Source organism: Nilaparvata lugens, chromosome 3 (assembly GCF_014356525.2).
Source record: "Nilaparvata lugens isolate BPH chromosome 3, ASM1435652v1, whole genome shotgun sequence".
In the NCBI taxonomy this organism is placed as follows: domain Eukaryota; kingdom Metazoa; phylum Arthropoda; class Insecta; order Hemiptera; family Delphacidae; genus Nilaparvata; species Nilaparvata lugens.
Genome location: NC_052506.1, coordinates 62,044,565 through 62,060,032, shown reverse-complemented (window position 1 = coordinate 62,060,032; position 15,468 = coordinate 62,044,565). Strand labels below are relative to the sequence as shown.

General features: G+C 33.6%; 1 protein-coding gene across 5 annotated transcripts in view; it reads right to left on the bottom strand.

Moving 5' to 3' along the window:
- The window catches only part of LOC111061083 (5'-AMP-activated protein kinase subunit gamma-1), a 281,502-nt gene that overhangs the window by 73,310 nt on the left and 192,724 nt on the right, over positions 1–15,468 (bottom strand). For 3 of the 5 annotated variants that reach the window (XM_022348773.2, XM_039424287.1, XM_039424288.1), the window contains one exon: positions 12,254–12,293. In XM_022348773.2, the coding sequence (XP_022204465.2) occupies positions 12,254–12,293 (40 nt within the window). Of the gene's footprint in view, positions 1–5,428; positions 5,775–12,253; positions 12,294–15,468 lie in introns of those variants that run through there. The other 2 variants (XM_039424289.1, XM_039424290.1) reach the window with 1 other exon arrangement.

Here is a 15,468-nt window from a genome sequence, read left to right as displayed (position 1 = left end):
GATCGAGATAAGCCCGAAATTGATCAATCACCAGTCGTTCAAGGTTGAACACTTCTTGTACAATCACTGGAAAATGCATTGACGTTCTCTGTGTACAGTACAAAGAATTCGATTCTCTCATGAACTACTCTATTTTTCAAAATATTTCCTAGATTCTTCTGTTCATTGGAATGGTTCATATCACCTGAGAAGCCTTTCGTCGTGAAATCAACTTTGTCGTCTGACTGATGGGAATTGCTGTCTGATAAGATTCCTCTGGAGCATTGGAAATGGTGTAATTATTGTTTAATTGCATATTATTGAAGAACAATAATTTGGCAAAATTAACATACAATTAATAATATCATTGTTTAATAATTGTCTTCAACAATATATTATTTTTATTACACACAAGAAAATTTCACCATCACTCGAGCTATTAGAGTCATTCAAATAATCAATCTAGTAACTGAAGTCTGAACTAGCACAAGATTGACGAGGAATTCCCCTGAACTTCTGAACCTAAGTTTATTCCACTGAATCACATAGAAACCACTCGGGTAGTTTTCAGCTCATCAACGCTCAACCTTCACTTAACGTGAATGCACTGCAATACTGGTTGAAAAGTACTTATGAAGAAGTGGAGTATTCACCTGATTAAATCAAAGTTTTGATGCCATGAGCATATAATATATATGACCATATTATGGTTTCACTTCATAAAAGTGTTTTACCCCAAGCTGGTAAAACTGATTGGTGGGGAACTGAATTGGAACGCTCCCTCCACTCATCCTCTATACACAACTGATATAATATAAAAAGGTGAGACTTCATTTACTTGATTCAGTACTTGGTAGTCGGTGTGACTTACAATAGACAAGTTAAATGTAAATGGAAAACTTCCTTGAATATATCTGAAATATAATATTTACGTTGAATTCAATGACTTGATTTGATATTCGAAACGATCTATTCTGGAGGGAATTGTGATGGTTGATTATAATTTGAATGACTCATTAATATATAATAGCTACAGTACAACAAATTGGATCTCTCAAAAATTGGAGAGAATGTTGTCGAGACAGCTGTCATCACTACTAGTGCACGCTGCAACAGTGAGCAGATAGATATAAGACACACTGACAAAAAGAGCTTGAAATTGAAAAGATTTAATTATAAAGATATTACAAAAGCTCATTCCGGTCAAATTAGAGCATCTATTGTTTTTTTTCAAAATCCAATGGAATAAATATGAATATCAACATTTCAACAATAAATAAAAAAACAATGAATTATAATTATTACATTTTCACACACGATTATTCAAGATTTAAACCGATGTGCAATGAATTATTAAAAAGTGAAAGACAGTTTACTCACAGAACTGGAGCGCTTCATGTAATCATCATCAAAAACATTTCAGAATGGATCAAGAAATCATCATTACATCATTTCAACTTACGAGATTGATAAAATATGGCTGGGAGTAATGGATTTGTATCTGGATGAGGTTCGAATTAGAGTACGTGATTCAATATTGACGTGAGCCCTGACTAATAATTGTTATACAAACGTAATCATCAATAACGAGTAAATATTGGACCGGAAATTAATTGGAATTTCACCGGTTGGGAGAAAAATCAACATTGGAGAACGGTAACAAGAAGGAAAAGTAGATACTTCATTCGATTTTCGTTCGAAATCAAACTACGCTAACAAGATATCAATATAAACAGCAACTCTCTGAGTCGCTATAAGAAATAATTACTGATCATTGCAAATGCTGCAGGATCGAAAAATACTATCCCTGAGTTATTGAGAACGTAATTATTAAAGTCAAACAAATTCCCTCATCGAAAAATGTCATGTACAGTACACTAAACATTTTCAAGTAAACATTCATGATGATAAAATACATTGATACACAATGCATTACATACATTATTACAATGCTGTGCAATCAATTCTAGTTTACAAAGCAGACTGGATACATTTTTCTCAGCAATAGAATTATTATTATTAGAAGGCTTTTATAAATACGACTTGACTTCTTTTATTAATCATATGGAATCTCTTCCTCTGGTAGAGACTACGTAGGTGTTGCTCGGATTTGGAAATAAGAGACATTTACAAACAACGAGAAACTTTCCCAACAAACGTGAGGTTGGAAACGAGTTTGGAGTTTTCCAACAGCCTGAACAAATTGTTCACACCTGAACTGAATGATGAAAAACTTCATCGATCCAAACAGCATGATAACCGATTTTTTTGGAAAGGAAAAGCAGGGAGGTGTCAATTCTGGATTCCAGAATTCGAATCCGATGACTGGTCGGTTACAGATGGAGAATTTTTTCAAATGTTTTCTCTAGCTGGCCAGTGGCATTCTACTTGCTATGGTAGCAATTGTAGCAGAAGAAAAACATGCAGAAGCACAGAGACATCGTGCATCGATTCGAATACAAGATAAGTAGGCTGCAGCATTCAGTCGGCGCGGATGTTTTCTTTCCTGAATAGAAGATAGTATCGGATGAAGAAGAACTAGCCAATGGTCGATGGAGAAAGACTTCTCTCCTTGCAGAATCCAATGTTTACGATACACTTCACCTGATCTCCTCACTGCTACTTCCTCTTCTCAACAACAACTATCACCTGCTTAAGCCGTCTCACTATCAAGAGTCCGAGGCATCGACCTGACAGCTCAACTGTGGCCAGCCATGCAAACATGCTTAGCGACCAGTGCGCCGAATTTATTGCCCAATTCAACAGGAATGCATAATTGATTATTCCGTGACAACTGGAGCACAATAATTCTCACTACATGGCAATAATATATCTTAGAAGATGTCTAAACTTTTAGGGCTCCAAAACAAGAACAGCTCTCTCATGCAACCCTACTTCAACTGAAATTAACATACGATGTAAGGATAAAACTCGATTTTATCCTGGATTTATACTATGTCTACTACACATTTAATGGAAAACAAGGAGAGCCACGAAAGTGAGTAACGTTTCTCAACAACATGCTTTCAATAATAAAACTGAAGTTTTCAACAAAACAGGAGCCCTATCCGTATACTCTAGTGCTGTTGCTAGATGTGATGGACTAAGATCATTTAATTCCTCTGTAGGTAGTTCAGTATAGTAATTTATCATTTTTCAATAGAGATCGCTTCCATTCATCGGTTGTCATCCTCACGACTACTATCAGCAAAATACAGTCTCGTAATTATTCTCTCCCGATAATGAAGGCGTCTACATAGTATGTAGCCCATACAAGGCATAATCTAATTATGTCTATGAAAGAAATTTCTCAAGTATTCTAATTGAGACAACTTGTGATAGAAGCTATCTATACCTTCTCACTCGTCTTGAAACACCCACACCAAGTACTAAGAAACATTACAGTACTAAATTTTAGAATGAGTATAAGATTGTACGAAGATTATAAAACGTTTTTTCTAATGATAAGAAGAACGCAATTTATACCTTGTCCTTGTCAATACAACTAATCAGGATAAGTAATTGAAATTTTCACTTCCTCCATATTCCCCAATCTCTATACCTATACTACGAATTATTTGAGAAACAGACGAATGACAACGAAATAATTAGAAAGCTTCTTTCACAATTTGAAGTAATCTTATCAAGAGATTTGAAAGCATTAACTTTCTTATCTTTGGAGTGTACAGTATTAATTACCACGGGGAATGGACTATGACGGAAGCTCTTATATTGCTGGGAAGTCATCTTTTCATGACGTAGTTTCAAATGGAAGAGATTCAACAAGAATATTTTTTCATGCCAAATTTTTCCAAGTAATAGGAAGAAAGAGTGGGCTACATAAAGATAGAGTAAAAGGATAACTCACATAGTAATTGTAGACGAGAACTTGAACCATTTGGCTTCAGAGTAGGGTATTCAGTATGATTTTTTATTCACTCTAATATTATTAGAAGCATTAGGGAAGAATCGCCAAATGACCACGGCTAGAATCGTTCAAAAATATGTAGATCAGTTATTCATAAATAATGTATAAAAATGGTAATGGACATATTAAAATGGTATGTATTATTTATCCGATTATTTATTTAGTTCATTGATTAAGAGGGTTGGAGGGATGCAACTCATTGCATCAATCCCATAATCCATATATTTATTAAAAGATAAGACATGAATGAGTTAAGCATACAATTTTGTATAATTATTATAATTCATAGTATGATCCACATAACTAGCCAAAATTTGAACAAGCTTGAAACTCCGTAGTCCTACTTTACAGAAGTATACGACCAAACCTTGTGGTCAACTTCGTATTAGCGTGCTGAGCATTGTTGATGAAACTGATTGCTCTATTCATAATTTGGCTCGCATTGTTCAATTCAATATGAAATCTCACTCAAGTTCTTAATTAGATTAAACAATCTGGCCCTGTGGTTATGAATGGGATGAGGACTTTATTGAAGAGGTGAAATGAGGTTTGAATATCCTGCTTGATAGCGACGTAGTGACAACACTCCGGTCTCCGGTCACGACCCCAGATACTAGTAGCGCGACAGTCGTGACCATTCTGGTCCCAAAAAAGGGTGCCCTGGCGATTTACCTGGAATGCAGTCTACCCTTCACAGCCCTACATACTAGAAGTTTGGACTATGCCAGATGTTATTCAAAAGCGTAGAAGGAACATCTACAATGGATAGCTACCCTACTATTCATAGCTTTCACATGCCAGGTACCTCACGCTCACCTAACTGACTGCTTTCTTGGTCAGTGAACAAGAATCTTCAGTGCAAACCTCGCCAAATAATTTTGAATATTATCCAGTGGTACCGAAATAACATTTCAAATGATTTTCGGAGCATTCCTAATTAGAAACAGATGAGTTTTTAATACGTTGTAGGCTATCTGTGTGGTTATCAATATCTTTCAGATTATACGCTGAAAGGTATATTCACTGTACATATAATCGTAGATATTATTATGTACTATACATAGAACGTTTGATAAGTTGAAAGTTTGATAACTCAATTATTCAATCATAAAAATACATGACTAAATTTAGACGGCTAATTAAAGCATACTAAAACATTTCATTTATCAAACAAAATGCAGGTTCTAAAAGACAAAAAATTATATGTTTAAAAAATATTATAGATTTGTGGTAGCTATCTACTAACATTGAATTGTCTGGAAAGATACATATTTCAAATCAGTCAAATTTTCTACTAGATGAACAAAGCAAACAATTTGTTAAAAATGAGTAAATGCAAAAAATGGACGATGGGCGAATAAATCCAGCTAACTCCCAACATGTCATTCATTAAACGCTATAAGCTTTCTATATCGAAAACAACTGTGAGCAGGATTATTTGGGGTGGATAGAAATGTGTAGTATGATACACTAAAATAAACCTGTTGATATTGAAATAATTCTCTTCCGGTGAAAACTTACGGTCGGGTCGAAAATTTAAAACTGATATTCACTGACAATCGCTGTGTAATGACACATGGAAGCACTTTGAGCCACACATTTGAGAGAGCTGATCAAATCACAATGATCGCTACTATGGTATTTACATGTAATTTCGGACACGTTGGAACCATTCACACTATAACACCATTGATGCACTCATGCACTGTTTCGGACTCAGCCGGTAAACGAAGACTGGCATGTTTGCCGCTCTGCTCTCAGTAATGCCAACGTTCCCTCACTACCCAACGAAACTATCGTATCCTACACACTTTCTTCCATCTTCGTGACCCGACATGTCTTCTCATCTCATTCAGCTCATCGTCTTCCTGAACGAAACTGTTCTACAACTGACATGCTTCGATGGCAAAAGAAGTGAGGAAACACTTCTCACTTGATTCGTTATCAGCAGAACTGAAGTGTGAAGGGCACTTCATTTCCTCACCAGATTACCACTCTGGCTCGGATGCTGGGGTGGTTCTTTATTCTACGAGCATTATCATGCATGAGGATGGGGATGACAGGATATTGGCGTAGAGAAAAGATGACATAAGAAGATATCCCATGGTATAGTTCGTTTATGTTTCAAATTTCAAACCGATTCTCTGTTAACTCAATCCGATTACTATCGTATACTGCCCATCATTACTGTGTTGTTGGGGTGAGAGTAAGAACAGCACAGTATGAGAGACTACCATAGTCTCACATAGTCAAAAACTACTTGGACTATCGGCATTGAAAATTGGAACATGAACGCCCTATACCATGGGATATCTTTCTGAGCTATCTTTTGTCTATGATATTGGCTACTGGCTGTCATTACTAGAGAACTGTAAAAGTGAGTGAACCGTTCACATGTCACTATCATAATATTATCATTCTCACGTTTCCTTACCATCAAATTGAAGTTCCCAAATTACATGTTTCCTCAATTTCAAATAGTTCCCTCAGTAAAATAGATTCCATTTTTTTCTGTTTCCAGTAGGTACGGTAACCTCCCAATAGATCTTATTGAATTGGAAAGCTTCTAAAATATCTCTGACTAGCATCTGTGATCTCTCAAAGTAAGATTAGAAAGGCGTTCTAATCGATTTCTAATGAATGAAATATTTTCAAAAGTCATATTCAAGTGAAACCTCCTCCAGCTATTTCAATTTTGAAAAGTTGACAAGACTAATATTTCATTCAATAATAAAGCAAAATACAGAGAACCTCTACACTGTTGAATATTTGCAGAGAATAAAAATCTATCAGAGTGAGAAACTCCAGTTATTTGGAGAAGTAGAAGAGTGATTCACGTGTTGAAACATAAAAAAATTACCTATGATTCTAACTTTTATTTCTTACTAAATTTTCAACATCGATAAATAAAATAGCTAACAAATGAGTGTGTATAGATAAACAAGGCACAACATTAAAGAAAATTCTGTTTTCAACTAGGGACCAGAAACCGGAACCAAAATGTAACTTCCAGAACCACTAACCAGCGGAGTGCGAAGGTCGCGTTTAGTAGTTGGAAATGACTTGAAGGATGTGCGCTACTCTCACAATATTCATTCATCGTTCTTTGCGACTCATTCATGAATCACTGCTTTTATAATTTATTGTAGAAGTTTGCTGTTTATGAGGTGAGAAAAATAATTAATATTGAATAAGTAGGTAAAGGAGACCCACGTTTGATGAAACTGATGATCAACAAAATATTATGGAATAAATGAAAATCTATCATTCAGTTTTATAGCTACAAAATCAGTAGATTTGTATCCGGCATTCGTAAGGTAAAGCAGTAGGCTACTATAATTATTACTAAAAAATATTTTCATTTTTTTACTCTTCTCTGCATTTCTCATAATCAAGATGCATAATGTGATTAATTGATAAAGTAATGTGTAATGTCCAGAGCCTGATGGCTGAGGACTGAGGAGGTCTACTGACACGTTGTCAAAGCTCTCAAGCCCGGTAATCTATTGGGTTATCAACAACACGGTTTCTTACAAGAATTTCAAATTTTCCATCACTCATCAAAAAGATTATTACTACTAGTAGAAAAAATATCAAGAGTTCTCCATGAAAATTTAAATACTCAATAGCCTACTGTATAATATTATGATCGCATTCTAACACCCACTTCACATTTTTCCAACTCTACAGAAAGAAAGACTTCAATTTTCAATTCCTTGAACTTTTTAGCAAAAAATCATAACATAAATCGTAGGGTTTGAGCACGTGATGTTTTCAGAGTCAATTTCTGTCAAGTGCTAGTGGCTGTTACTGACAGGATGTGAGCTAAAAACAGGGGAGAGTGTGTCGTAAAATGGAAAGTGTCACATTTCCTGCTTTTAAACTCGTGGCAGATTATGACAAAAGTTTTCAGGTGTATTGTAGTCGATCTATACGTACAGCGTAAAGTTGGCCAATTAAATTTTATCTCCTCATAAAAAGTTACACAGATGTTACTGAGATTACTTTTACTTCAATGAGGAGAATAATTTTCAACAAAAAATGATATTACCGATCTGTGATGTCACACTTCAAAGTATTGCAAAAAAATTATGATGTTATTGAGGTTTGAGGTTTACTAACACGTTGTCATAGCTTTTCAGGTATAACCTGGATAAATTCAAGGCATGTGACGAGAATGAAAGTAGACAGTGGGGTTTTTTCTGAGAAAAATCTGTTCCATCGAAAATAATCGAAGGCTCCAGACATTTTAAAGAATTTTATCTTCTAATAAAAAGATCTTACAGATGATACTGGGATCAATAAACTCATGAATTTCCTACTTATAAGAAACGTATTTATCTATTTTTGGGTTTAGAATTTCTTTGGAAAGCTATAAGATAAAATATAAATCATGAGAAAAGAACATGCATTTCAAGAATACTGAATACTAACTAATACACATTAGTATAGATATTAATACATATTTTTTTATTCCATATACAGGAATAGTGTCACATTTCTATACATCTAACCGCTAATGTATCTTATTGGAAATACAAGTAGATCCCTGTGAAGAGTTTTGATATTAAAAAGGTTTCTCAGTGTAAGTAACAAAAATAAAATTCATGAAAAACATTGAAGAAATATATTATTTAGAGTGACATTGAGCTTTCATCCAATATTTTATCTGGAGAAACAAAAGTGGACCATAATTCGGTGGCTTGTTTCCAATAATGCATGCGTTCCAAGTTCCAAACAATTTAAACTTCCTGATTTCTGAGACATTCAAGAAAAAACACCTACTGCATTTGCGTGAGAATTTTAATTGGACCAGAAGTGAGTGGAATGAGAAAGATTTATTGGGCAAGAAACATGTGAACAGTCAACCGTGTCGCACCAAAGTGTGAACAAAAATTCAGTAAGGCATTAATCAAGCAGCTTAGAATGATTTAAAAGCTCATATATCTATTTTAACAGGATATATCTACTTATATAGAATATATCAACATTTTTCCAAACTAACCGCAAACGTAATGTAACCGCAAATCCCACAACTTCAATCACATTAAATCTCGAGATTGAATTCTCTGGTCCTAATCTAATTTGATCAATTTTCAGATTATATAATGCAGTTCAATATAGCCCACTTAATATAACAGTTTAGTAAACTCGAAATTACAGAGTGAAGATTTGAAGTGATAAGAATATTATCATAAATTTGTGGGAAAATCTGTAAATGGAAAATTGATAACATAGAATAATCAAGTTCAAAATGGCCAGAATAATCGAAACATGAAAATGTAAGCTAAAGAATTGTTTATGCTTACTGGAATAAAATTTTTTAACATTTAAATAGTAAAATTAAACTGCACAACTGTTTTTCTAATCAGTGCGTTTTTTAATCAATACTTCTCTATTGATACTACGCCACAACTTTATTTAATTCGTCAATTTATGTAGGGAATTCCTATCAATGGGACTTTCATATAGGACAAGAGGGACAAGAGGAAAAGCAGAGTTATTTATGCAATAGTTTCTAATGTGATTGGAAATAGTTGAATAGTCTGGAATAGTTGAAAAAACTATCCAAATTAACCCACTAAATTTTCAATGATGATTGAACATTACAACTTGTTATTGATCTGAGTTCAATAACGTTTCTGATAGGGTGCCAAAATAGATGATTGCCAAATTTCCTGCTCGATAGTAAACAGTACCGCTTTGTTATCGATAAATTAATCTGCTTTTCTATTCATGTTTGAGTTACAAGATAAATAAACCTGTACTTTCAAAATACCTGTAATATATTTTACATGAGAGTGAGTTTCTGTATCAAACTAGATTATGCTAAAATTGAATTCTCCAATAAAAAAAAGATTTGTCTTGTTTCAGGGTAATGAGATCTTCGATTTCTGGTTTATGAAGTACTTAAAATGAGAGTTACAAGTACAGAATGATAGAAATTCGAGAGTGATGTGTCTCACCAGTAATTTAATTTCGAAAATAAGAATCCTAAATTGATGTCAAAGTTTGAATAATGAGAAGCAAAGCTCAACACATTATAAATTTTGAGTTGAAACGGCAGTGAAGATACTTCCTTCCATTTGTCGCTCGATCTTGGTCACTGTAGTAGTATTTTCTGTCTGCCTTGGAAGCAAACCAGCACATCTCCATGAACTGAATGTAGCACATACTGTAAAGGCAATTTTACCAAGTGTGTTCGTAATTTAGAAGACAATTTACTGAAATGGCTGGTTGTCTTCGTAAATTTAACTACCTATATGTAAGGAGAGTGCTGCAATTTCGATAAAGTTAACTCTCATATGAACATTTTAAGAAGACAAGTTTTAGTATAATAATATAGGAAAAACTGCTCACACACTATAGACTAGACAACTGTACATATCATGTCATACATAGCATACACGTCAATTAAATTGGCAGTTGCATCCTATAACACAGACATTTTCTAATGAAAAAAGGTTCTAGGGGTCTGAATCGCAATCAAGACCTCGTAGATAAGATAAAGAATCAAAACACTATTGAAAGCTCACCGTCGAATCATAAGTCGAATTTTTTCCTGAGTTATAAAATTTATCCTGAGTTATGAACTTTCAAGCCAGATGAGTAAAGTTCATGGTCTGGAAGCGATTGCATCAAATCGATATACTTATTTTCACTCTTCAGTCATACAAAATACTGTAATAGGCATCAGCTATTTGTATAGACATTTGGCGAGCAGTCTACATCGATCAAAAAATTAAAAGAAGAACTTGAATATACCAAGCTTGAGGAATTGACGTTGAAATGAATAATAAATTAATCAATTTTGTTTACAATTTATCAATCAAACGAAGTCACACTTTGAATATTTTCTCGTTTGAAGTTTGACCCGTCTATTTGGCTTCGAAATAATACTTTTCATCTATCAAGCCAAATTTATAAATACATTTTGAAGGTCAGCCATTTGAAGATTAAAAGCATTAGTCTCAAAGTTGACAAAGATCAAGGTTATCTGGAATTGATAAGGTGCTCTGATTATTTTGGGTTTATTAACTGGACTCTGTCATTTTTGAGAACAGACACGGCTGTAAGGGAAAATTGAATACTGAGTATTGATTATAATATCCGATTTGAAGGAGAGACCACTCATCAATCAATAGTTAATTTGATTAGGCTCATCCAGGAATAATATTGAGCTTGAAAGTATCCATATGACCATCTCTGTATAATTAACAAGACTCATAGACTCTATAGTGGGATGCTACACGATACTTTAAGGAAATCCAAGTATGTAACGGACTTTTTTCAATTGTGTAAATGCTTTTTTCATGTTTAATGTTTTTTCATGTGTCATGGGTTACATGACAGAGAAGAAATAAAAATAAATAAAATGAATTTCAATGACAAATATACAGTAAATTATTGTCAATAATATCATTTTATTGCATAAAAATGCATATTTATTACTTCAAAAATGTATCATTCATGAAACGAAAGAATCATTAACTACACCTGATTTTAAAAATTATTATAATATAATATTTTCAATAATTTCACAATGTAAATGATATAAAGGTATGAAAAGTAAAGTTTTTGGCTAAGCTCAATTTTGTTGATTGCTGGAATTATAGAGAATGCAACTCATTTTCAAATACAACATACAAACTGAACCGAAGCAAGTAAAAATTCAGAATGGGATGAATTTGTTTACTCTGAAAGAATATGCAAAGACCTGAAGCAGAGAAAACTCCTATAATAAAACTCCTATTGTAATTCTGTGCCTGAAGGCACAAGAACTGATTTTGTCAATGTTGGAGCAGACTGCGTTACCTAGCGGCGATTCAGCGAAACTACTCATCTAGTCTTCACCAGCAACTAAACGAAGAATATTCTCAGACTGAGTGCATCTCGTTCTCTCGTGATCCTGTAGTTCATTTTTTATGAAATGTGATGTCAAAATGTTAACCCAATTTTTTTTAGTATATGTTATCAATTTATTGGTTTCATTTGGACAGTATGAACATAGATAAGAGCATGATAAATATCCATAGATGTATGCACTTAAGCATAGAGTATATAGCACTATATATAGATAGAGTATGCACTTATGCATAGAGTATATAGCACTATATATATAGAGTATGCACTTATGCATAGAGTATATAGCTCTATATATAGATAGAGTATGCACTTATGACTACAAACTTACTCTGAACTGAACTTATACTACAGAAGAAGGAACCTTTCTGATATTCTCTAACCAGTGCTTAAACTAATGGATACTACTAAGACATCAACGCTTGGAAAATTGAAAAAGAAAATGAAATATTGAATAAAGTGTAGAAAATGATTAGTACTCACTATGTGCTGCAACTTGTTGGTTATGGAGAGCTGCTGCCCGCTGCAAAAAAGAAAAAATCAAATGAAATGTAGCTCAAATAGCACCAAGATGATAAGGTAAGTTATAGAAAACACACATGGAAACTTTCCATGATCATTTCATCACTTGTCTAACAAAACAGTTCATGACAATTTGTAAATTAGAAATTCAAAATGAATGATTTTCACCGAACAAGACAATAAAATCACATAAATTACAGGAATGTTCTTGATGAATTTTGATAGTTTCCATACTCGCTTTTTGAGTATATGTAAAATTTGTCATACCTGTTTTTTTTAGTATTTCAGTTCCAATACCTTACAACACAATCGCAAACCATTATACTAAGTTTTTTATCTCGTTGCCCAGTTTATAATAAACTTATAAAACGGATATTTAGTTCCAATGATAATGTATAGTTGTTATATACAAAATAAATAGTACATATTTTATTACTCATTCCTTACTTACTGAAGATTATTTAAGAAAATGCTCAAAATGTCCACCCATTGAAGTTATACACGCTTTGACTTTTTCATCACAATATTCATGTTCTGTGGCACAAGACATTCTGTTCATAAGACGACTCGAATCCAGACAGAATTATTATACACACAGCTCAATGATAATTAATCTTGTACACCGGTTGAGTGGGGGGGGGTCATAGGGCCACCAACTTTGTGCGACAAAACAAATTAATTCATTACAAATAGATTATCACACTAAATGGATTCGTTTATAAAACATACACAATAAATATGTATTATTGACAAGTACCAAAAATTGAAGAACTTTAAGGGCCGGTTTCAGAGCTCGGGATTTAGTCAAGTCCTAGACTTTAAACAGCTGGAGTCAGAAAATTGGTTTTCCAAAACGGGGCGTAGTCGCAGTCATTGTCATAGTCACGTTTGAATTAAGTTTCGAAAAACTAGAAAATTGAACACAAAATAGAATAAAGAGAAAATAGTGTAAAGTTTCAGCTATTTGAATCATTTAGGAATGTCTAATTTCGTCAAGGAAAAACGTTTCCAATTATAGAAATGCGAAAATAAAAACTACGACTATAGTCCAGTCACTATATACATTGGTGCATGCAATTTATATTGTAGTTCTGATTTTTTAATATATTATTTGGGTACATGAGAGGAGTCCAGAACCAATTTCTTCATGCAAAATTTCCTTGTGCTATATACCGAGTAGTCCAAAAACCTCGTATTTTCGGCTCATTTTCCAGTTTTCAGCTATTTCTGCCAAATCCCGTTATCGGACAGAAAAATTTGCTCTCGCATTGTTTTTAGACCATAAAATTCTGAATGAAATGAGATCATTCGGAACTCTCTATCTCCAATGAGTTCTGAGTTATGATTTTTCAAAAATGAGTGAAATTTGTAGGAAAAATCAATTTTGATGAATTTTAGTTTTTGATCAACTCAGATTTCATCGTACTACACTTCATTCTTCTCGGCTCGTCAAGGCGGTCCAAAATAATGCATCATAAGTCAAATTCGGTCGGAAAATGAAAAATTTATTGTTGAGTGTACTTTATTCCAATACACAAAAAATGGCCAATTTCTATATTCAAAGCTGCATGTCTTGTGAAATACTTCTGATAAAATTTCCAGGATGTTAAAATTGTACCCCTCTACCCAATCCAATAAATAATACTTAAGATTCCAATACAATTCGAAAGTTACAGATGATTTTAAAAATGGCGATTTCAGTTTTTACATTTTTTTCGTGATTTTACTGTTGATCAAGAGTTTCTAAAACGAGTCTAATACATCATAGAAACTCACAATCAATTCCAAATTGTAGATAAATTTATCCTCTACGAGCTCCAAAATTGTTAATATGAGAAAATATTTACAATTTACGGATTTTTTTCAACAATCAAATCTCACTTTACGAACATATTTTTTTTATGTATCGTTTACAGCAGATGAAAGAAAAAATTCTATTGCACATTTCAAGATCTAGTAATGATTTTTACAATAAGGGGTTACAGAGATACATAGCTTTGGATATAGAAATCGGTCATTTTTTGTGTATTGGAATATGGGCTAAAGTATACTCAACAATATATTTTTCATTTTTCGACCGAATTTGACTTATGATTCTGGACCGACATGACGAGCCGAGAAGAATGAAGTGTAGTACGATGAAATCTGAGCGTTGTGTCAAAAGTTATAAGTATTTGAAATTTTGATCCTTGAGGTGTCCTTAAGCGCGCCTCTCCAATAGGAAATACTGAAATGAAGTGCATCTAGCGGGTGATTCTCATAGAACAAGATCTCATGAACTTATGTCATTGAGCAAAATATCAATGTAAGGACAATGTAGTTGGTGATGATGGTTGAAGCTGAAAATTAGGTGTTTTTCACAATACAAGGAGCATTGTTGTCAGGTGTACCTGGAAATCTACTTGAGATAGAGCGCTCTCCCTGATCTCAGATTGTAGAGGACAAAAATACGCCCAGAGGGATTCTGAATTATACATCTAAATGTTAACAATCGGAAGATATTGTTGATAAAAACTAAGATTCATCAAAATTGATTTTTCCTTCAAATTTCACTCATTTTTGAAAAATCATAACTCAGAACTCATTAGAGACAGAGAGTTCCGAATGATCTCATTTCATTCAGAATTTTATGGTCTGAAAAAAAGGCGAAAGCAAATTTTTCTGTCCGATAACGGGATTTGGCAGAAATAGCTGAAAACTGGAAAATGAGCCGAAAATACGAGGTTTTTGGGCCACTCTGTATCTAGCACGAGGAAATTTTGCATGAAGAAATTGGTTCTGGACTTATCTTCATGTACCCAAATAATATATTACAAAATCAGAACTACAATATATATTGCATTCACCAATGTATATAGTGACTGGACTAAACCCCCATTCTTTGAATGTGTTGCACACCCCCTTTTTTATGTCTATATTGACTGGACTACTACTGTTATAAAAGCTGCGACTACGCCCCGTTTTGGAAAGCCAATTCTCTGACTCCAGCAGCTGTTTAAAGTCTAGGACTTAGCTAAATCCCGAGCTCGGAAACCGGCCCTAAAAATACTTATAATTTGTGTTTTTAGATAGTAGTACTTGATACTAGAAAATGACCAAATACCAACCATATATTACATTATTTGCAGCCATATATTATTCACTTTTTGACATTGAGGTATTACTTGAGAAGAGGT